Genomic DNA, 21,406 nt, shown 5'->3' on the forward strand with positions numbered 1-21,406 from the left:
TCACATAAAAAATGACTATTATATTATTATAAATTGTGTCATAATTGTAGGTGGGGGAGGTTTTTCTGTAGACAGTTATAATATATGGGGTCCATAATCCTGTTTTATTCCGAGGAAATTCCTGACTCACATCAATAAAGCAGTCAATGAAAATATAGGAATATCATAGATTTATTGATTTACATACATTTTATGCAGGATATCAACATTAGAAATGGTGGCATGTGGAGTCATCGGTGGTTAATTGGAGGCCCAGCATTGCTTTGGCACTTAGGCCCAGGATGCCTAAATGTTCCCAGTCCTACCTAGAACCAAACCTATAATGAGCTATTTACAAGGACTATCTATGGGGAAGAGAAGCTGGTGAGACATTTGCACTGGGTGCTGGGCCACCGCACATTGGTCAGGGTATTTAGATACAGGCCTAGAGCAGAGAACTTTATGGTTTCCCCAGGTGAAGGAAAGCCTAGCTATGTCTATGACCAGGCAGCCAGTATACTCAGCCTACTATAGCCAAACTGAACCCTTCACCCACCAGACCCATGCAGTCAGAGGCATCCATACATAGTGCTCTGCCATCCATCAAGACTTTTATAAAATCAATACAATAAATTTTTAACAAATGTTTGAAAATCCACAAATTGCTGGGGCTGTTCCTCCATCTAAACAGGTCTAATCTTCATTTCCACATGCTTGTACGAGTAGTTATGCCCTCTGCCAGTATACCAGTTGATGCCATCTGCATAGGATGTGTGCTCTCCTAGGTGGTAGAGTCCATTAAGGTTTGCCCCGTGACAATTGCTATACCACCAGCCACCTTTAAATATTAAGGAACAACTGCCCTCATAAGTGTCGTTGTCTTCATCTTTAGTACTAAACTTCATGTTGTTTAGTCCTCCCATAGAATCACCTGAAAAATTACAGAGACATATCAAATATCAGAGCATTTTAAGATTTACCGCCCTTCATCCTCACATCTATTGACTTTACTCTATGGAAAACTTCACTATATACAATTAGAGACATACATAGTAGAATGAGGACCCGGTAGCAAAGCTCAAAAGGCAAGCCTAATTATCGTTTTGTCAACAAGGACTGAAACGTTACGACCATACGAGGTTGGCCATGCTGTACTTGGGATGTGACTTTGCATTCATACGAGAGGCAGCTGCGTCCTATTAAGTAATTACATCTGCATTGTTTCTTCTGTCTTTATTAGTAATGTCCGTGCAGTAATCCGAATTGTGTGGCCATTACCAATGAAGACCGAGGAAACAATCCAGATGTATGGAAATTAGTTAATGGGAAAACAGCTGCTGCTTAAACGGTCAATCGATACGTGGCCATGCTCGTACCCAATGACTTTTCCTTTACTCACCACACCACTCCCTTTTTATGACCATTAACCCTTTGAGGACCGACCAAGGGACGTATTTGTCCCATGTTTTTAATTGCCTGTATCATCTGATTAAGAACTTAAAATACTTTTTTTTTTTTTGAGTCAAAATATTAGTTCTTATCAACAAATGGATCTAGCTTTATTTATTGTTCAAATACATTCTTAAAGGGAAAAATATATAATTATTTTTATATTGATGACGGTAATCTTATGGTCATTAAAGGGTTTTAAGCCAGTTCCTCACTCCCTTATTTGTTCAGTCAAGCAGAAACAAAGGAAATGGGTAGAACCAGGGCTGGACCTCCTCCTTTCCCTATAGCAACCACAATTAATGTTTAATTCACTTAAAGGGCTTCTCTGCTTTGGATAATTCTAGCTTGTTAGAAAGTTCCTTTGACAGTAAACAAATCACATAGCAGACAACTTGACCAAATTGCATCTCACCTGCAGTTCCTTCCTGATAGGCTCCAAGTAATAATTTATATTTCTCAGATTCATCCAATACTTTGAAGCTTGAATACTTGGCGAACACTATTTTGCCTTCAAAATCTTGTAGATCAACACGTAATTCCCATGTTTCTGGGGATAGATAAAAACAGAATATTTTAGAAGCTGGAAACTAACATAGCTACAACAACATGGCAATGGGCTTGAAGAGCCTTTCCAAAACTCAACTCATTCCATCAATAAAAAGGGGACCATAGAACACTTTAGTCTCAGAGTAAATATTTATATGCAAACCTCACTGCAGCAAAGATCTGGCATCTTCAGGGAGAGAGATCCCTACAATCAAGCCAGTGCCTGTGTTATATACCTGGTCTTATGACCTGAACTGACCTGGCAAGTACATATCATGTCTGGGAGTGGGAAGGTGGAGATGGAGAAAACTGTTGATCTAACAAGCATTAGGCCAACAGCTATCTTATGTGCAGGGGCGTAGCTATAGGGGGTGCAGAGGTAGCAGTCGCTACCGGGCCCAGGAGCCTGAGGGGGCCCAAAAACCCTTGTGCCACATAAGACACTGGCAATATAGAAAGTGCATGCTGGTCAATTTACACCTCTGGCTGGAGGGAAGGGGTTAGGTCAATGTTTGCTTCTGGCAGCAGGAAGGTTATGTGCTCCCTTGCCAACAAGGGAAGGGGGGGCCCAAGCTGAACTCTTGCATCAGGGCCCATGAGCCTTTAGCTACGCCCCTGCTTATGTGTATGGACCATTTTAGTCCTACATAGCCATTATGTGTGGCCTAGAAGAGATGGTAGGGGGATCTCAAGAACTTTGGGTAGATGCAGAAACCAAAACTGTAACCTAATCTAGTTCCCATAGTTTCATAAATCAGGGAATATGATGAGCAGTGCCCTCAAATAATGGAGCTCTAGGTCAGCTAGTCCATAACAGGCTAGCAACAGCCAGTTATAGACTCTTCAGCCTTGGATACACAGTAATGGGTCGAGTAACGAGGAGAAAAAAATCTATGAGATGATCTACGGGTTTCTAATTACCTGTTGAAGTTATTTGCTGAATATTGTCATTCCCCAGCCAAAATTCACTTAGCCGACTTCCAAAGCCTTTCTTATAAGCATTCCAAGTGCGGAAGAAGTCTACTGACCCATCCCAACGTCTCTGTATTACCTAAAGGGAAGAAAAGACTAGATTATCAAGACATATCTACTTGTTGTAAACTAAAAACCAAACAAGTGGAGTGTTATATCAAAAAATGTCATTTATTATAAAATATAAAAATGGAGAACAACAGGATGTAATACAGTACACGGAGAAGCACAGGGTGAGTCAAATCAAGAGAACAACCATGAGACTGCGCAAAGTAATGCACAGATAGGTACGATCAAAAGGTAAAGCTAAAGCTAAGGCTCTGGGAAACCAGATAAGTATCACATATAATAGTCTCCTCAATAGGGGTATGGTACACAAAGCACCACAGACTAAATGTAATAAACCCAAAGTCGTAGCTAGCATACACGGAATAATATAGGCGTCACAATCAGCCAAATAAGGTAATATAATAATGAGAAATCACTTGGCTGGGATCAAAATAATAAAACTAGTATACGCCTAAGTGCAAGGGACCCAGCGTGGATACAACGGCTTCGTCAGGAGGTGAAACGAAGCCGTTGAGGTGAAACGCGCGTCGAGGTCTCGCGCCCAGGGCCTGTCATTCATTTTGCCACCATGTCTTCAGGTACGTTCTGTAATTAGCACGGTTCCATACTGCGTGTGGGGCACCCCTGTATGTATCCACGCTGGGTCCCTTGCACTTAGGCGTATACTAGTTTTATTATTTTGATCCCAGCCAAGTGATTTCTCATTATTATATTACCTTATTTGGCTGATTGTTTTATAATAAATGACATTTTTTGATATAACACTCCACTTGTTTGGTTTTTAGTTTACTCTGGATGTGGTACAAGTGGTCACTATAGCTGTCTTAGTTGACAGAGCTGCCTTTTTGTAGGATAATAATATCTACTTGTTGTGGCTGAACTAAAGAAATGAATAGTCCTGGTTTGAACAATATAGTCTACAACAATGCTACCTGTCACATATGAGGTAAAGGAGTAAACAACACACCGACAACCAGGGGGGTAGGGAAAAGCCACTAGGCCTCAAAACTAGGGAAGGGAAAGGGTCGTACACAGAAATCACTGGGCCCCATAGCAAGAGTCTGAATTGGGCCCCCAACCCCGCCCACTACCCACCCCTGGCCCATCCCACCTCCTGGCTCCTCCCCTGCCACACCCCCATTTGCCAATAAAAAAATGTATACATGTTCTACTGAAACCGTTAGAAACCTTTAAGAAATAGGTGCTGAATTCAGGTGCTTATAGCGCTTTATAATCCATACTCTCTCTGTATGGGAGTAAGGATCTCAGCCATGTACAGCACACATCACTGCTCTTGCCTGTCTGCTTTGGTAAAGTCGGGCATAAATGGGTGATGTCAGGCTTTAGCAGAGTGGGCACAGGGCGCCATATGTATGCGAGCACAACTGAACGAGTGCAGGGAAGGAGCCTGCATATATATCACTCCTCCTGCCTGTGCCCACTGCGGTAAAGCCTGACACAGCTTTGTTACCAGCGCCATTTTTTCATCACTTCTCTCACCCCAAAAAATGTAATAAAATGTGATTTAAAAAGTCACACACACTCCAAAAGGGTATCAATAAAAACTACAGTTCATCCCGCAAAAAATGAGCCCCCCCACAGCTCAGTAGATCATATAACTATAAAAAAGTTATGGGGGTCAGAATATGGTGATGTAAAAAAGTAATTTTTTTTTTTTTTATCAAAGTATTAATGTATTTTTACACTATTTAGACATAAAAAACCTATACATATGTGGTATCGTTGTAATCGTACTGACCCAGAGAATGAAGGGCACAGGTCAGTTTTGCCACAAAGGTAAAGCTGTAGGAACAAAACCCCTAAAAAGGTGGAAAGATTGTGGGGTTTTCCCACAAAAAAAAGTTATGGCTCAAGGAAGATAGGGAAGGAAAAATAAAATGCAAAAATGAAAAAACCTCTGGTATCCTAAGGGTTAAAGGGGCTATCTAATCCCTATTATGCCCCCCAAATTGCCCAGGCACCGCATACAGTTAATACTTATGCCCAATGGGGGGGTGCAGACAATAGCAGGCTTCGTCGGAAATGAGCCTCCCTAGCGTCACCCGCGATGCTAGGGAGGCTCGTTCCCATTGTGGCCTGCTATTGGCTGCTCCCCCCTATGTCGCTGGATGTATTAATCTGCGTGACGGGAGGGAGGCAGTGGCGGCTGTGTGGGCATCAGGAGCAATGCGGGTGCTGGGGAATGAGGTAAGTAAGGTGCCTGGCCCGAGCATTTTGGGGGGCATTATAGGGGTTGGATAACCCCTTTAACTCATTGCTGCTGATGCTAAGTGTGCACATAGCCTCCAATCATATTCTCCCCCCGCCCCTGCAAGGTGACTGATATGCTGGGGGGCCCTGTAGGATCATAGAGGACTCAGGAGGACAGTGTGCTTCCACCCTCTTCTCCCCGGGGAGTGAGGGGGGGGGGAGTAGGAGGAAAGCACACTGTCCTCCTGAGTCCTCTATGATCCTACAGGGCCCCCTTCCCCCCAAACCCCACTGCTTGCTGCTGCCCTCCCCCTATCAAGAATACCCATATCCAACCAATACCATATATGAGCTTTATATTAAGTCTGCTGCTGTCCTCTTACTGTGGCACACTTCTGTGTTCACTGACCAGTCCTTCAGTATGGGCCAGGGGTGTGGGGCACTCACTGGCTGATGACTGTCTTGAGGGCGGGCGGCAGATGGCGGGCAGCACGTGAGCGCAGAGGATAACTCTGCCACGCCGGGTGCACTCCTCTATTAGGGTGACTAGACGTTCGTTTTTTAGACTCCTGGTCCTCCGTCCGGAACAAGGCCAGGACGGACGGCCAGAAGTCCTCCTTTTTTGTGGTCATCAGCGACTCTAGACTCGACGAGTACGGGGCACTTTAAGGATCACTCACATCACGGCGTAGAGCGCACCGACATCAGTCGCACGTCCGGCAGCTCCTGCATCGCGCCAGTCAATTCTGGTTTGTGCAGGCGCGGCCACGCAGGAAGTGGAGGAACAGACTATGAGGAGCGCAGCTGCGCTGAGGTACTCCCTGGTCTGTGCTGTGGGCCGTCATGGATTGCTCAAAGAGGGGAAGGGCAGGCGCTGGTAATTTTGAAAGGGGTTAATAATACCTACTGTGTGGGTCCTGGGAACAGCTGAAAGGGGGAAATAAATAAGTGTGAAGAGGGGACTGAAAGGGGTTAAATACTGTGAATGAGGGACTGCTGAAAAGGGTTTATGTGAAGGCCCTTCACACTTTCATAGTATTTATTAACCCCTTTCAGCAGTTCCCCATTCATAGTATTTATTAAGCCCTCAGGGGACTGCTGAAAAGGGTTAATAAATACTGTGAATAGGGTACTGCTGAAAGGGATTACCGTTAATAACTACTACTGTCCCTCCAGGACACCCATGACCCCTCCACAAGTTCTTACCTCTCCTCCGCCCGTTTCCCGGCAGGCGATGGGGCGTGGCTTCGCGAAGGTGGGCGTGGTTTGTAAGTTTTGGGGGCGTGGCCGGCGAGATCCGTGAAGCCAGTGGCCACCCTAGTCTCTATGTGTGCCTGGCTGCGCTGCGCCTGCTGCCTGATACACTGGCCAATCAGCAGCAGCAGGATCCTTGCCTGGGAGGGAGATGCAGCCCGAACAATGGGTGGGGTTGGAGCCGGAGGGAGAAGTTCAAGAATGCCGTCTGAAACTATGAATAAACTGTCACTGTCTTATGCAGAGTAGGGGACGGAGCCTTTCATGCGCTCCGGGCCCCCCTGTGCCGCGGGCCCCATAGCAACGGCGTGGTCTGCCTATATTGTCAGTACGCCACTGGGCGGAGCCTTTCATGCGCTCCGGGCCCCCCTGTGCCGCGGGCCCCATAGCAACGGCGTGGTCTGCCTATATTGGCAGTACGCCACTGGTCACCACCTAAAGAACCCTACTCCTGTCTCTGACTCCTAACTGTATGACCACCCCCTGAAGGTAGAGATGCCCATACACAACCACCTGGAAGCCCTGGAGATCCTGAGGATCCCTAAAGATATTGGCAGGGCTGAGACAACCCGTTCCTTTCCAGATGAAGGAACAAGCGTCTCCCTGAGGCCTAGCAACAACAACCAAGGGGAAAAGACAAAATACAAACAAGCGAGACACGTAGCTTCTGTTGAAGAAAAATGAGCAGGAACACAGGGAGAACCACACTCCAGCTTTTTCCAAAATCAAATGAAGCAATCTACCGCATAGTCAGAAGGATGGGGTCAGACTATAAAGGGTAGAAGTGATGACCACTGAGCAACAGCTGAGACAAGGAAAGTGGTCATTAACCCTATCAACACTGAATCAAAAGAAATCAAGGAGGCTGTTAGATTCCTCCACGCTCAACCAGTCTCCCTGATCTCCTGACATCTGTCACCTGAGGGAACATGACACTACCACTATCCTAGAAACTACATGAATCATATAGCAAAAACATTTTCTCTGCTCAAAGGCAAATATGGAGATGCAGCCGCTCTAAGCTATGATTAAATTTCATAGGAGAGGATATGGTTGTGATGGATCCACATTTTCCCAATAAATTATCTCCTTGTGACTTCCCGTTCACGTATTGTATATACTTACAATCCATCCTCCATCATCTGTGTCCATATCACACAGGACTTTCAGGGGACGGCTGCCATCTGGGTATATGGTGTACCAGTCACTGAGGACTGCCCCCTGATGTTGTATTTCTTTGCAGTTCCTGGAAGCTAGGAGACATATAGAAAAATTATTTTAGTAAACTTTGTGTTAATAGAAGGATAGGGTTCTCCATTTAGTATTGTCACCTATCAGGAGGAGCAGAAAGCAGCGATAAAGAGCATCTTTCACTCCAGAGGGCCCTGTATGTCTTAGCACACAGACATACCATTGACTTCAAAGGAAATTGTGTAATACTTAATCTCCCCTGTGGTGGTGCTGTAGGAGAACTGAACACTTGCTGTCAGGTTCCCTCACGGATTACAACTGATCACATTGGGTCCGACCATTAGAAGACCTTATTGTCAGGGGATCCTTGGTGGAGTAGAAGTTCAGCTCTCAGTAGGGGTCCATTTACGCGGGCAGATAATCAGCCATAACAAATGTAGATTGTCTATGTAGTAAGCTGCACATTTTCTTCAATTTACATGGTGTAGTTAGAATTTATATGAGAGGATGATCGTGGATTCGTCCCCCTATAGTTTGCATAACTGTCAGCAGCACTTCTCCTTCTTAACTGAGGGGATGTGCTGCCGACTAACGATAATGTGATCAACAAGAAACAAGCGTTGTCTGGTTTGTTGATAATTGATGGACGTGCTTACACAGGACCATGGTCGGGAACAATCACTTGGACGATCCTTGTCCCAGGTAATGGGGTCTAGACACATAACTTACCATAGACTGGCTCAGTCGTCCCTCTATCTCCTTTCTCTCCTGTAAGAAAAATATATAAAGAAATGTAAGCGAGTGTTATAAGAGCAGTTGTCCTTCCATATCCTCCCACAGCGCTCAGATAGTTGGCAGAGCATAAAATGTGCCCGTTGTTTGAAAGATCTGAAAATACACGATGGAAATCGAATTTTGACGTCCTGATGTTTTAAGACCTTTATCCCTCTGATGCCATGTCCAGGAAATAACTACAATTGCAGCAGCCATGTTAGCAACTATGGGGGTCATAATTGTGTCACACAGTCACCCAGGCTTCTTAGAAATCTTACTCCCCTACTCTTTCCTTCAGACCTCATGCACACAAAAAAGCCATGTGCACTGAGCCTGTGCGGAGGCACAAGGAATCTCCACTCACTATATCAGAACATCATCTGCACCACCAGGCTTATTATCGATGGGTTCACCGGCGGATCTTCTGATACCCTGGTGGGGCCAGCTCAACCTTGTCAATGTGAACAATATGTTATTAATCCATAAACCATATGAATTTCTGACTGTGCAATGGCTGCCCTGGAGGAAGCTTGGACTTGGACTTTCTTCTGCCTGACATTTGGAACCCTGACGTGTCTTCTCGTGTTTAGACCTTGGCTTGGAATCGTACCTCCCTTTGGTTTCTGATTTGCCATTGTTTTTGCTCTCCCGGTTTTTACCTTGAATGGGACTGAGCTCCGACTAGGCTATGTGACCAATGAACGTGACATCACGTGGCCTAGGAAGAGGCTGCAGCACACACCTCACTCTCTCCAAGCAGCTGATTATGGGGGTACTGTGAGGCAGACCCCCAACTATAAGATATCTATGACCTGTCCTGAGGATATGTCATCAGTATTAAACAGTTGGACAACCCCTTTAAAAGTGGAAGGCTCCAGAAAGATGGCCTTCACATTATTGCATTATTGTTATATTATATTTTATTATACATTGAAGTTCTTTACTAACCTTTTTCACCAGGAGGTCCAACCTTTCCTGGTCCCCCCATGGATCCCATTTGCCCTGGAAAAAAATACCAATAGACTTATATACAGTGTCATACATAGAGAACGGGGGCCCCATAGCAAAGGTAAACATTAGTCCCCTTTCTACTTGACACCACCACATCCCTGTGCAAGATCTCACCGTCCATCACAATGGGGTCAAGATCAACCTGGAGCCCCATAGCAGCATGGACTACCCCTATGGTATGTATGCCCATTTACTTTAAATTCATAGATTTATGAATGTAGAGAGACACTTTATAAGATGAAACATATGGCGATATTCTATAGTTCCATAAACATCAATAGTTATTCGCCTTGTACCAACCTTTTTCTCCTGGGGCCCCAACATCTCCTTTTTGACCCGGAAGTCCAGGATGACCAGGGCAGCCTCGAAGAATCGATAATTTGTCTGTGTCCCCAATCCCTAAAACTTTCACTTCTGTCAATAAAAAATACATACATATAAAGGATAACTAAAATATTACAAGCATGTAATAGAGATGAAAATGGAAACAAAATGAAGACCTAAGGAACAAATACAAGATACACTCATACACAGTATGGTGAGTTCATTTACTGATATTGTGCTGGTTCCTGACTTTCCTTCATATTAATATATAACATGTGTGGTTAAGGCTGTGTTCACACAATGAAAATCACTGAAAATGGTGCAGTACAATGGTAGATGCAATCGACAATATATGGTTAAACCCTCACGCTGATATTAAAATGAGACTTTCGCCATTATATTCTTATATCAAGAACCCGCGCGCCCCGTCAAGGTCTCTCAATGTGGCACAGGACCTAACGCTAACCTACCTATGACATATGGACAATTTATTATAGGTGCATAAAGTCCGACACACAGCCAGCAGCTCCCAGTTACCTCCAGTGTGAAATCACACATACAATGGGAGAAGGGAGGAGGCTCTGAGTCCCACCTATAACTGGGTCATGTGATGCAGGCTGCCCAGGTGAACCTGAATGTTACCCATAAATCTAAATTAAGGCACATTGAAACCTGAGGTTGCCACACCTCCATGCATACATATACAAACAAAGTCACAGAATAGAGTGGTCAAAAGGCAAAAGATGCTCAAAACCCCTAATGCTCTAGCGCATTTTTTCCCGGGGGAGCAAATCCTGCCCATGTGGTCTGTTGCTAACAGCAATACATACACTGGAGGATGCCGGTAGCGGACCACATGTACCACAAAAACATCCTACACAGGTCTTAAAAGCAGAAAATGCTTAAAACCCCATATGCTGTAGTGCATTACTAACTAGGGGAGCAAATCCTGCACATGTGATCCGCTGTGATTGTATGCATTTTTGCTGGGGATTGCTGTTAGCAATGGATCACATGGGCAGGATTTGCTCCCTTGGGTAAAAATACGCTACAGCATGTGATTTTGTGTCCACACAATGCAATCGTTTTGCTTTTCTTTTTCTTTTCTTATGACTGTGATATCATAAATCTGTGCTACTGTTGTGATAATTTTTACAAAATCATGGAAAAAACCCACAATGCAATCATAACCTGTGAACACAGCCTAAAGAGTAATGATCAGTTGCTCATGAAGTACTCACCCGGACATGACTGATCACTGCTACAGAGCCCGGACACCATTCCAAACAGGAGTAGTACTGGCACACACATGACGGCCTCGAGAAGTTTACACCAGTCTTAAAGACTCCACATGGACTTTCTAACTAAATTTGTTGTCAAGACCCTTCCCTTTTATATATGTAATGTGCCGCCCCTCCACCCCACTGCTGTACTTTCCCAACCATGTCCTTATGAAATATTTGCCAACAGGCTTAAAGGGGTTGTCCTGCCCCTAATATTGATGACCTATCCTGAGGATCTGCGTGAAGCAGGTCTGGCAGGCTGTTCCGGCTGGGAACAGCCTGCTGGATCTGCTTCATGCAGATGTGAAACAAGCCTAAAGCAGTCAATAAAAATATAAGAATTTGGAGGGCGTGTCTAACCCAGTGGCCATTAACAATGAAGACCAACTAAACAGTGCCATCTTCATTAGTTAAATGTGAGGCAGCTGTGGGATAATTGGTCTCATGGTTCTTAACCACATCACAGCCACAACCCGACCGGCTCACAACCGTGCCGTGTGGTCATCTGAGCATGGGCAGTCATCTGAGCATAGGGCAGTCATCTGAGCATAGGGCAGTCATCTGAGCATGAAGGTGTCATCTGAGCATGAGGGTGTCATCTGTGCATGGGTGGTCATCTGAGCATGGGCGGTCATCTGAGCATAGGGCAGTCCTCTGAGCATGGGCAGTCATCTGAGCATAGAGAAGTCATCGGAGCATGGGCGGTCATCTGAGCATGGGCGTTCATCTGAGCATGAGGGTGTCATCTGAGCATGAGGGTGTCACCTGAGCATAGGGCAGTCATCTGAGCATAGGGCAGTGATCTGAGCATGGGCAGTCATCTGAGCATAGGGCAGTGATCTGAGCATGGGTGGTCATCTGAGCATGGGCGGTCATCTGAGCATAGTGCAGTGATCTGAGCATGGGCGGTCATCTGAGCATGGGCGGTCATCTGAGCATGAGAGGGTCATCTGATAAATCTTGAAACACATTGTGAAAAACAAAGATTGCCAGAAGTCTCATTAAAGCTGTCTACATTACAGGTGGGAAAGGTGAGCTACGTACAAGATGGCGGCAGCATATCAGAGTTCCTCACCTCGTTTCTGACAAAAGCGACCTACAAAGCTATTTCAGACACTTATCTGCCCCACAGTCCACCCAACTGACTGTGGAACGTCTCAGGAAGCAAGCCATCAGGAAAGGAAGGAAAAAGAGGGAGCCACCAAAGCATCTTGCAGACTTCTTCATGACAGCGAGAAAAGAAAAAAATGGCGCTGAGGCAGAGCCCCAGTTCCTCACACAGCAGTTTCCTATCAAGCTCATCTAATTATGATGAGAAATATAAAAGAAATCAGTCTCAACACAGCAAAAAAATCAGCCCAATCATCTAAAAAATCTGAAGGAACTAGTTCCAGAGCATTGAAAACAAGAGCTTCCTTAGCTCATCTAACCTGACTGCACCATACAAAATGCACTAGTTGAATCCCAGGAGGATGTCGATGATGTACTACAGCTGAAATCTCTCACAGTTAGGGTATGACCACAGGGCACGGTCGTGATCTGGTTGGGTTGAGGACATGCTGCGGCTTTCATTTAACTAATGAAGACCACACTGTATAGTCGAAATATATCCCACCCCTATTCTGAGATCATGTGTGGGGGGGGTGATTTGACATAGGGGAAATGTGAGCATGGGGTGTCTGATTTTTGGTGTCTTATGCGAGCACTGGGGAGGCTTATTTTGTGGGTCTGATGAGGATTTGGGGGGTCTTATCTGAGCTCATACCACCCCCATGTCAGATAAGACCCCTGTGTAGGAGGCTTATCCTACCTCTGCTGCCACTGCTCTGAGGACTGTGGCGCCCTCTCCACAGTGACCTGACGTGCACTGCGTCAGGTCAGAGCGCGGGCCTCCGCGTATTAAGGGGGGTGCACTGCGCCACCAATCATAACCTTTAATACAGATACAGGAGGCGGGTGCCGGCAGAATCACATAGCCGACACCGGGCATTTATGACGATGCTGCGATCCCTGGCAGTTAACCCCTCAGGTGCGGCACTTAATGGGTTAACTGCCGCAGATCTCAGCTACCTCTCATAGAGATCGAGTGCAGGCTATATGATTCTGCAGCCAGCACCCGCCTCCTGTATTTGAATAAATGAGTGAGTTAACTTCATTGGTGGCAGTGGCCACTGCCCCTCCTCTTCCCCTCTGTGTTCTCATTGATGGCAGCAGCAGCGGCACAGGAGGGAGGGGGGACTGCTTCCTTCTCCCCTGTGCTGCTGATATTTTGATACCTGAGACATCTCTAGTACAGGAATAGCTGGCCCGCTCCCCTGTGAGCCGCATATGTAGAGGAGAGCGCGCTCCTCTGCGAGCCGCAAATGAAGGTGCGAGGAACCGCATGCGGCTCGCGAGCCGCGGGTTGGCCACCCCTGCCATAGATGAACATTAGGTAGGGCTTTCTGAGTCTTATTCCTCTCAAACTACAGGGCTTTTTGCTCGTATTCCCACCTCAGGAGATGTTATTACTGTAGATCTCAGGAAATAAATTCTTCTAGCTCTGAAGGGATCCATCAAAGCTGACATTTCTAAGATGGTTAATACTTTTTCTGCAAATTTGATAACCCAAGAGATCGAGAGAGCCATACAGAAAATAAGATTGCGGAATACTCTGGTGCTCACAACATACTCCTTGATGCCAATAATTCACTTTGAAATCCAAGATAGAAGATTTGGAAGATTGATCAAGTCTAAATAACATCAAATTCAAGGGCATACCCTTAAACAATTACCCCTGTAGAACCTCCGCCATACAATCAGAAGCTAATGCTACCCCAGATGCATCTCCTAGATCTGTTGACAGGGTCCACAGACTCCCTAAACCCAAATCAATCCCAGACAACAAGCCTAGAGATGTGCTGGCCCGAAAACACTTTTATCTCATAAAATAAAAAGTAATGACTTTGACTAGAAAGAATCCCTCCCTACCAGAACCTTCTAAGCAAATTGATTTATATACTGACCTCTCACACACTACCATATGTCAGAGGAGATAAGAGCATTCCATTACAGCTCTCCTGCAAGAAAACAAAATACCTTAGAAATGGGGATTTCCCATATTTCCCAATATTTTCCAAAATTAATCTTTCACAGAGATGGAAGCTCACATGTTCTTCTATTAGTGGAATATGGGTTCAAGCTGTTAAAGCAATGTGAAATTAATATCTCTGGAGCGGAGGCTCTTGAAAAGAAGAAAACAGCTTCCACAGAATCAGAGAAGTAGGGAGACCTGATTATACTGTTCTCCTGCATATATGGGTCTGAAATAATAATTATAATAATCTATATTTATATAGGGCCCACCTATTCTGCAGCGTTTTACAATTGGGGAGGGGGGTTCATGTACAATCAGAGTCAGAAATAACATAGCAACAAACAAATCAACAATTCAGACAAGAGGTATGAGGGCCCTGCTCGCAAGATCTTACAATCTGTGAGGAGATAGGAGTGACACAAAAGGTAACAAGTACTAGATTTGTACAATTGTCCGGCCATCTTAAGACAATAGAGGAGTAGATATAAGACTGCATGAGCCTTCACCAGACAATATCTGTAGTGCTTCTGAGTGCATCGGGGTGAATATCTGATGATTGATCAGGTTTAGAAGACTGATGTTGAATGGTGATGAGGGGGACAGTGAATGGAGGAGAGTTAGATCAGGGGATGTAATAGGCTAACTTAGAAAGATATGTTTTTAGGGAGCGCCTCAAACAAATGGATGTTATGAATGAATCTAATTGCTTGGGGTAAGGAATTCCAACTCAGGAGAAGTCTTGTAGACTGGAGTAACAGGTTCAGATTATGGTGGATGTTAGTTTTAAGTCATTAGCTGAACAAAGAGCAGGGGTAGGATGGTAGATGGAGATGAGGGAGGAGAGGAAGGCGGGGGGAGGACTGGAAACTAAAAGTGGCCCTGGAAAAAACTTAAAAGTTGCCCCATGTTGCAGGCGGGTCCAAATTGAAAGAAGGCAACATAATTAGATGACAGAAGTAGGAGGGCTGCAATACCATGGGGCATAGCAATATACCTCCTCAGCTGAACCAAATACCACAGAGAAGCACAAAATACTTCCACCTTTGCCTCAGTATTCAACTGTATACAGTTGAATTCAGGACTGCTACTGGCCAGATGAGTAGGAGAGAATCAGATCATTATGTACCCAGCTTGTCACCAATTCATTGGCCCACTGGGAAATTTCCCTGTAGGGTTTATGGCCAATACGCCCCTGGATGTTGGTGGTGCAGCACTGTGAAGAGCTTTGTGGGTGAGGATGAGGATTGGATTTTATACTGTACAGGCAAACAGTGCAATGACTGACACAGGGCGGAGGCATCAGAGTAGCGGTTGAACAGATAGATGAGCCTGGCTGCTGTGTTCAGGATTGATTGGAGATGGGAAAGTTTGGTTAGGGGAAGACCAATTAGTAATGAGTTACAGTAATTTAGACGGTAATGAATTAGGGCAACAATGAGAGTTTTTGTTGTTTCCACAGTAAGAAAAGGCCAAATTTTACATGTCTATGTTATACTTTTAACTTTGGAAAAAAATATCTCAATATAATTCATAATTTACAAGAAAAGGCCAAATTGTAGACATGTTTTTACGGTGCAGACGGCATGAGCGAGCAAGAGATGATCAGTGTCAAACAAAACACCAAGTCAGCGGGCGTGCTGCCTAGGAGTGATGATAGTGCCGCACACTGAGACGGAGATATCAGGTTCAGGTAGGTTAGTAGATGGAGAAAACACAAAAGTTAAGTTTTTGAAAGATTCCATTTCAGATATAGAAAGGACATGATGTTAGAAACGGTGGACAGGCAGTCACTGGTCTTCTGTAGAACAGCAGGAGTGATATCAGGATATAAAGTTGGGTGTCATCAGCATAGATATGGTACCGAAAACCAAATTTGCTGATAGTCTGTCTAATAGGGGCCATGTAGAGAGAAAAAAGGAGAGGACCTAGGACTGAACCCTGAGGAACCCCAACAGCAAGAAGGAGAGGAGGGGAAGCAGAGACAGAAAATGATACACTGAAAGAGCGGCCAGAGCGATAGGAAGAAAACCAAGAGAGAACAGTGTCCTTAAGGCCAATAGATTGGAGCATGGTGAGTAGGAGATGGTGGTCTACAGTGTCAAATGCTGCAGAGAGATTGATGAGACTTAGTAAAGAGTAGTCACAGTTGCATTTAGCTGTCAGGAGGTCACAAAATGGTCTTTCATCGTGTGAAATTATCTTAGGTGTGGACACCTTAATCATGTTTTATGGGAAGCAGATCGTGTCTAAACTCTGCTGACCAGGAGCAATGATTTGGTATTAGGACAAGTGATAGCAGTAGTGATCGCTCATACTATGTTAGTAAATGCAGGCCTTTACCTCCATTTTACAAGTAGCTGACTGTTGAGAATAAGCGCTTCCTTAGCTGCCAAGGATGACCACTTGCAATGAGATCTCAATTGCTTTAAGGCTGGTTTAGACTGCACAATGCAGCAGCCGATTGTCAGGAAAGAAATAGATTTTGTTGAATATTGGTCTAGGGTGCTAGGCTTAAACAAGTTGGGATTGTTTGGACAGAGTGGAGGGGGTTGGGTGTTCTTCCCTTTGTACTGATTAATTGTGGATGTGGGAGTGAGTGTTGTATCTGCTCCACGATAACAATCCACTGTTTTGATTTTTACAGACTTACAAATGGCTACCTATTCAGTTATATCTTGAAATGTAATAGGCCTCAATAACAAAATCAAGTGTTTAACTATTTAACTGTTTAACTGTGTTTAACTATTTAAAAGGTTATAACCCCATTTTAGTTTTACAGGATACTCATTTGAAGGGGGAAGAATGTGATGGCCCTTAGGAGACCATGGGTAGGACATGCCTTCCATCTGGTATACTCTAATTATGCAAGAGGGGTTTCAGTTCTGGTTGCCAAGTCCTTACCTAGATATTTCCAGTTGATACATTCACGTACATGCATGTCTTAAGGGTCAAGATTTTTTGGAGGCTGGAATATATGTCTCTGCATATATACTAGGAGTCCTAGATGAGCTTATAGTGAAACTGGTCCCAGCCAGTCTTTTACTTTTGTTGGGACACTTCAGTGTCACTGTAGATCCTCTTAAAGACAGACTATGTCCTCACTTAACCCACAACAAATCCTAAGTTACCTGGGCAGAAGCAAATAACCTGGTGGTAGTGTGGAGATAGCTTCATCCTGACTTGAAACAGTTCTCCTGCCACTCGGCATCAGCTGACTCTCTATTGAAGATTGATTTGGCATTTGCTAGTTCAGATATGTTGTCTTATATCAGTGTAACAGATTATCTCCTACGTGGAATTTCATACCTCGTACCTTTATTAGTGCAGTGGCCAGGTTTATAGTGGCCCTAATGCTACGCTAGGTCTCCCGGACACCATTTGTTGTTGCTCTACAGAAGGGATGGTAAGGCGTGGTGCACCCCAATGGGAAATAAGTCCTAATAGTCAGGGTCTGCAGTAAACCAGTGGGCTTCTTTACTGAAGGAACTTGAGTGCAAAAACAATACAGGCAAGGCACTGAGATGGTTTCTTCAGTCTCCTCCCAGACAGAAGAAGGATTCATGGTGAGGAAAGGCCTGAGCCAGCTGTTCTTCCCTTTCTCTCAGGAGTCTGTGGCTAAGTAGTCCAGACATCTCTCTCTCTCCCATTGGCCCACTGCTGTGCCGTGGCAGCATCCCAATGGTCCGGGTCAACAAAGGGGCCGTGCCCTTCCAAGTAAGTATATATACTGTGTCGCTATCCAGTTGTCATTTGCAACCTGGCTGTGGTGCTGGCTGCAGCTTTATTGGGCCTTTAAGTGCCCTTTACACTTCTCAATTGGGCAGACAATTGTCAGGTAGGAAGCATTCCTTCCCGATGACTGCTTGCTTGTCAGTGAAAGAGATCTCCACAGTACGGGAAGAACAATCGCTAATACCATCGATCGTTCCCATGCAGAATCATTGTGTGCCAGCAGCAGAGCGGTGTTTAGACGGCATACTCTGCTGCCAGTAAAAGAAGATTTAGGTGACCGCACCAAAGATCCTATTACCTGATGAACAAGTGTTTCGGGCAAGGCTGCACCTAGCCTTTCTGCTGCTTGAGGCGAAAACTAAAACAGCAACCCCCCCCCCATGCCAATTTCTGAACCTAACCCCTTTGCCACAATGAAAGCGCTCATTGCCCATGGCCATTCTGCTGCCCCCCTCTTGCCCCTACCTGGTGCTGCCTGAGGCGATCCCCTCACCTGGCCTCATTGGTGGTGCACCCCTGGTTTTCGGGTAACTGATGGCACGTGTACACTGGCAGATTATCTCTAATCTGCCCGACCATCAGGCATTATAAAGTACCCTTTATGGGTCACTGTAAAACTTTGTATGTTGAAGTTTGGTCTAACCGACTCGTTATTCTACCTCTAAAATGGCTGCACCAGTGGCGAGTTGGACTACCTTCGTAGTCATGTCATGCTCAAGTAGTGGACGAGGAGACTTGGACTGCCTACTTGCTACTCTGGTGCAACCCTACTCTTCCACAGCTGCAACATTTGCCTGACTTAGAGTTTTGGCCATGGGACAGGGTGGAGTATCTCACTTAATTATATGAGGGGGATACTCTTTCGATCCTATGATAGTCTGAGGCAGGAATTTAATCTGCTGTGATTTAGTTTTTACAGATATTTTCAGTTTTGAAACATGTGTGGGACCAAGTTTGATAGAGGGACTGTGACCTTGGAATGCGGACCAGTGGAGACCATAGTGAGGAAGTTTCATGTTATTAAGATGGTCTCCTTCTTTTTACAGTGCGATTCTGGCTGTGCAGGAATCTCCGTTGATGAAGGCTTTCGTTAAGTGGATGATGGATATACCGTGACTGCAGTATTCTCAATTGAAAGAACTAGCTTCTACATGGAGGTCTACTGTACTGTACAATACTCTGCCAGTATTGTCGAGATATTCATCATTTTAAGAACTTTAAAAATGGGGCTCCCTGAAGTGCATTCTCCCAGAACTAGTTGGTTGGGTCTGGTCTCAGATTTAATCCCTACTAAATATGGGAGGAAACGTCAACATTCTGTAATGTTCTATGCTAGGAAATGTAGTCTCCTGAGCTGGAAACCCCTTAAGACCCAATCAATGACATATGCAGCAGTATCTAAAGCGTGTATCTCACACTGACAGATGCGGACAAGGCCACAAATTAAGATTTTTGCCCAAAATGGGTGTTTTTTTAATTCCAGAATAGCACAGCAGTTTGTAAAGGGTGTATCTCACAATGACAGATGCAGCAAAGGCTGCAAAATTAAGTTTTTCCCCCCTAAATAGGTGTTTTTTTAATAGCAGAATAGAACAACAGCATCTAAAGTGTGTATCTCACAATGACATATGCAACAAAGGCTGCAAAATTAAGTTTCTTTTGCCCTAAATGGGTGTTTTTTTAATACCAGAATAGCACAGCAGTACGTAATTGGTGTATTTCACAATGACAGATGCAGCAAAGGCTGCAAAATTAAGTTTTTTGTCCTAAATGAGTGTTTTTTTAATAGCAGAATAGAACAACAGTATCTAAAGGGTGTATCTCACACGTACAGATGCAGACAAGGCCACAAATTAAGATTTTTGCCCAAAATGGGTGTTTTTTTTTTTAATACCAGAATAGCAAAGCCTAAGGCGAAACCAGGGTCGGGCAAGTTTTAAAAAAATGCTTTTTACTCCTTAAATTTTGTAAGTACAATAAATTGTATACTTACTTTACAACTTGGGTATTGCGCCATGTGCTTCCGTTATACCCGGGGTCAGGAAGTCGCAGCGGGTGGCTGCGCGTTCGATGTACAAAGACAGTGCTGTTTCGTAATGGTAGCTTTCTGGGTTTGCCTTGCAATCCTTTTTGGCTCGCTCAGGGATCCGTAGCTTCTCCTCCTCAGCTGTTTCTTGTCCAGCAATCCCAACCTCCTTATATTCCCATCTCCCACTTCTCTGGTTACCAGATATAGAGCTTCCTGCCTGGACTTCTATACTGACCCACTGGAGCTGTGTAGCTGTGTTCCCTGGTTGTTGTTCCAGAACGTTACCCTCCGGATCCCTGTTGGGCCTTTGTGGTCTGCTGTTGTCGCCCACCTGGGATTATATGTTTGTCTGTGTTGTCTGTCCCCTCCTTGGTGTTTTCCTCTTAGTGTCAGTGGTGCGGACTAGTGATCCCACCGCCCTGTTCACTACACAGGGTTCATCTTAGGGAAAGCCAGGGTTTAGGCACGTGATCGGCGTACGGGTGAGGAACCCGTCTAGGGCCGTCAGGGCAGTCAGGTGCCAGCCACAAGGTGAGTCAGGGGTCACCACCTTTCCCTCTCCCTTGGACAGGGCCTTCCCACTTCCCTCCCTTGTGTGACGCCGGTCATTACATTATATCTGGCCCTCATTTTGTGTAGGTAAAAAAATAAATAAAATTTCTTTCTACCTACTTAGAATCCAGTATGGATCCAATTGCTGCTTTGTCAAAGCAACTTCAAGGCCTGTCTTTGGAGGTGGCAGGATTGAAGGCGTCGGTCCTCCAGCAGCAGCAGCAATTGCAACAGACCACGGTTGCTACAGGTAACCAGGTTGTTACGGAACCCAAGGTTGTTCTTCCTGACAGATTTTCTGGGGGAAGGGACAAATTTGTGACGTTCCGTGAGGCCTGTAAATTATATTTTAAGCTGCGCCCTTACTCCTCTGGTAATGAAGAACAGTGGGTGGGGGTTGTTATTTCCCTGCTGCAGGGGGACCCGCAATCCTGGGCGTTCTCTTTACCCACTGATTCCCAGGCTCTCCGGTCAGTGGATGAATTTTTTGGGGCCTTGGGTCTCATATATGACGACCCTGACCGAGTCGCACTGGCTGAATCAAAATTACGGAGACTCCTACAGGGAGAGCGGCCAGTAGAGGAGTATTGCGCAGAGTTCCGTAGGTGGGCTACGGATACCCAGTGGAACGACCCGGCTCTCAGGAGTCAGTTCTGCTCTGGGTTATCCGAAAGGATTAAGCATGCGCTTGCGCTGTATGAGACTCCCTTTTCCCTTGATGCGGTGATGTCCCTTTCTATCAGAATAGATAGACGTCTTAGGGACAGATTGAAAAATCCGGAGCAATTGGTAACCCCTCTTAAGCAGCAGTTAGTCTGTACGGACTTAGACGAGCCTATGCAGCTAGGAGGAACTACTCATCAGGTCCATCCTCCTGAGGCTCGCCGTAGGCGTGGGGTTTGTTTTTTCTGTGGAGAGAGGGGTCATTTTATTAATGTCTGTCCTTCCTTC

General features: G+C 45.1%; 2 protein-coding genes across 2 annotated transcripts in view; one reads left to right on the top strand and one right to left on the bottom strand.

Moving 5' to 3' along the window:
* LOC121009269 (ficolin-2-like) overlaps nucleotides 1-21,406 on the top strand; it is a 231,123-nt gene that overhangs the window by 84,841 nt on the left and 124,876 nt on the right. The gene's annotated exons all lie outside the window — the stretch shown is intronic.
* Nucleotides 287-11,164, bottom strand: LOC121009279 (ficolin-1-like). The gene is made up of 8 exons (XM_040442287.1): nucleotides 11,025-11,164; nucleotides 9,760-9,873; nucleotides 9,397-9,450; nucleotides 8,404-8,442; nucleotides 7,609-7,736; nucleotides 2,899-3,028; nucleotides 1,844-1,978; nucleotides 287-910 (listed from the first exon to the last, which is right to left on the bottom strand). Exons 1-8 carry the CDS (start codon nucleotides 11,092-11,094, stop codon nucleotides 663-665), a joined length of 918 nt encoding a protein of 305 aa, XP_040298221.1. The 5' UTR covers nucleotides 11,095-11,164; the 3' UTR covers nucleotides 287-662.

Source organism: Bufo bufo, chromosome 8, assembly GCF_905171765.1.
Source record: "Bufo bufo chromosome 8, aBufBuf1.1, whole genome shotgun sequence".
Classification (NCBI taxonomy): Eukaryota; Metazoa; Chordata; class Amphibia; order Anura; family Bufonidae; genus Bufo; species Bufo bufo.

Bases quoted from the DNA above. Each gene is read 5' to 3' on its own strand.
- LOC121009279 (XM_040442287.1), bottom strand. From the start codon at position 11,094: ATGTGTGTGCCAGTACTACTCCTGTTTGGAATGGTGTCCGGGCTCTGT. The intron at 1,979-2,898 runs GTAATTAGAAAC...ATCTATCCCCAG, and splicing joins TCAGCAAATAACTTCAACAG to AAACATGGGAATTACGTGTT. The intron at 911-1,843 runs GTGAGATGCAAT...GTAATTTTTCAG, and splicing joins CTATCAGGAAGGAACTGCAG to GTGATTCTATGGGAGGACTA.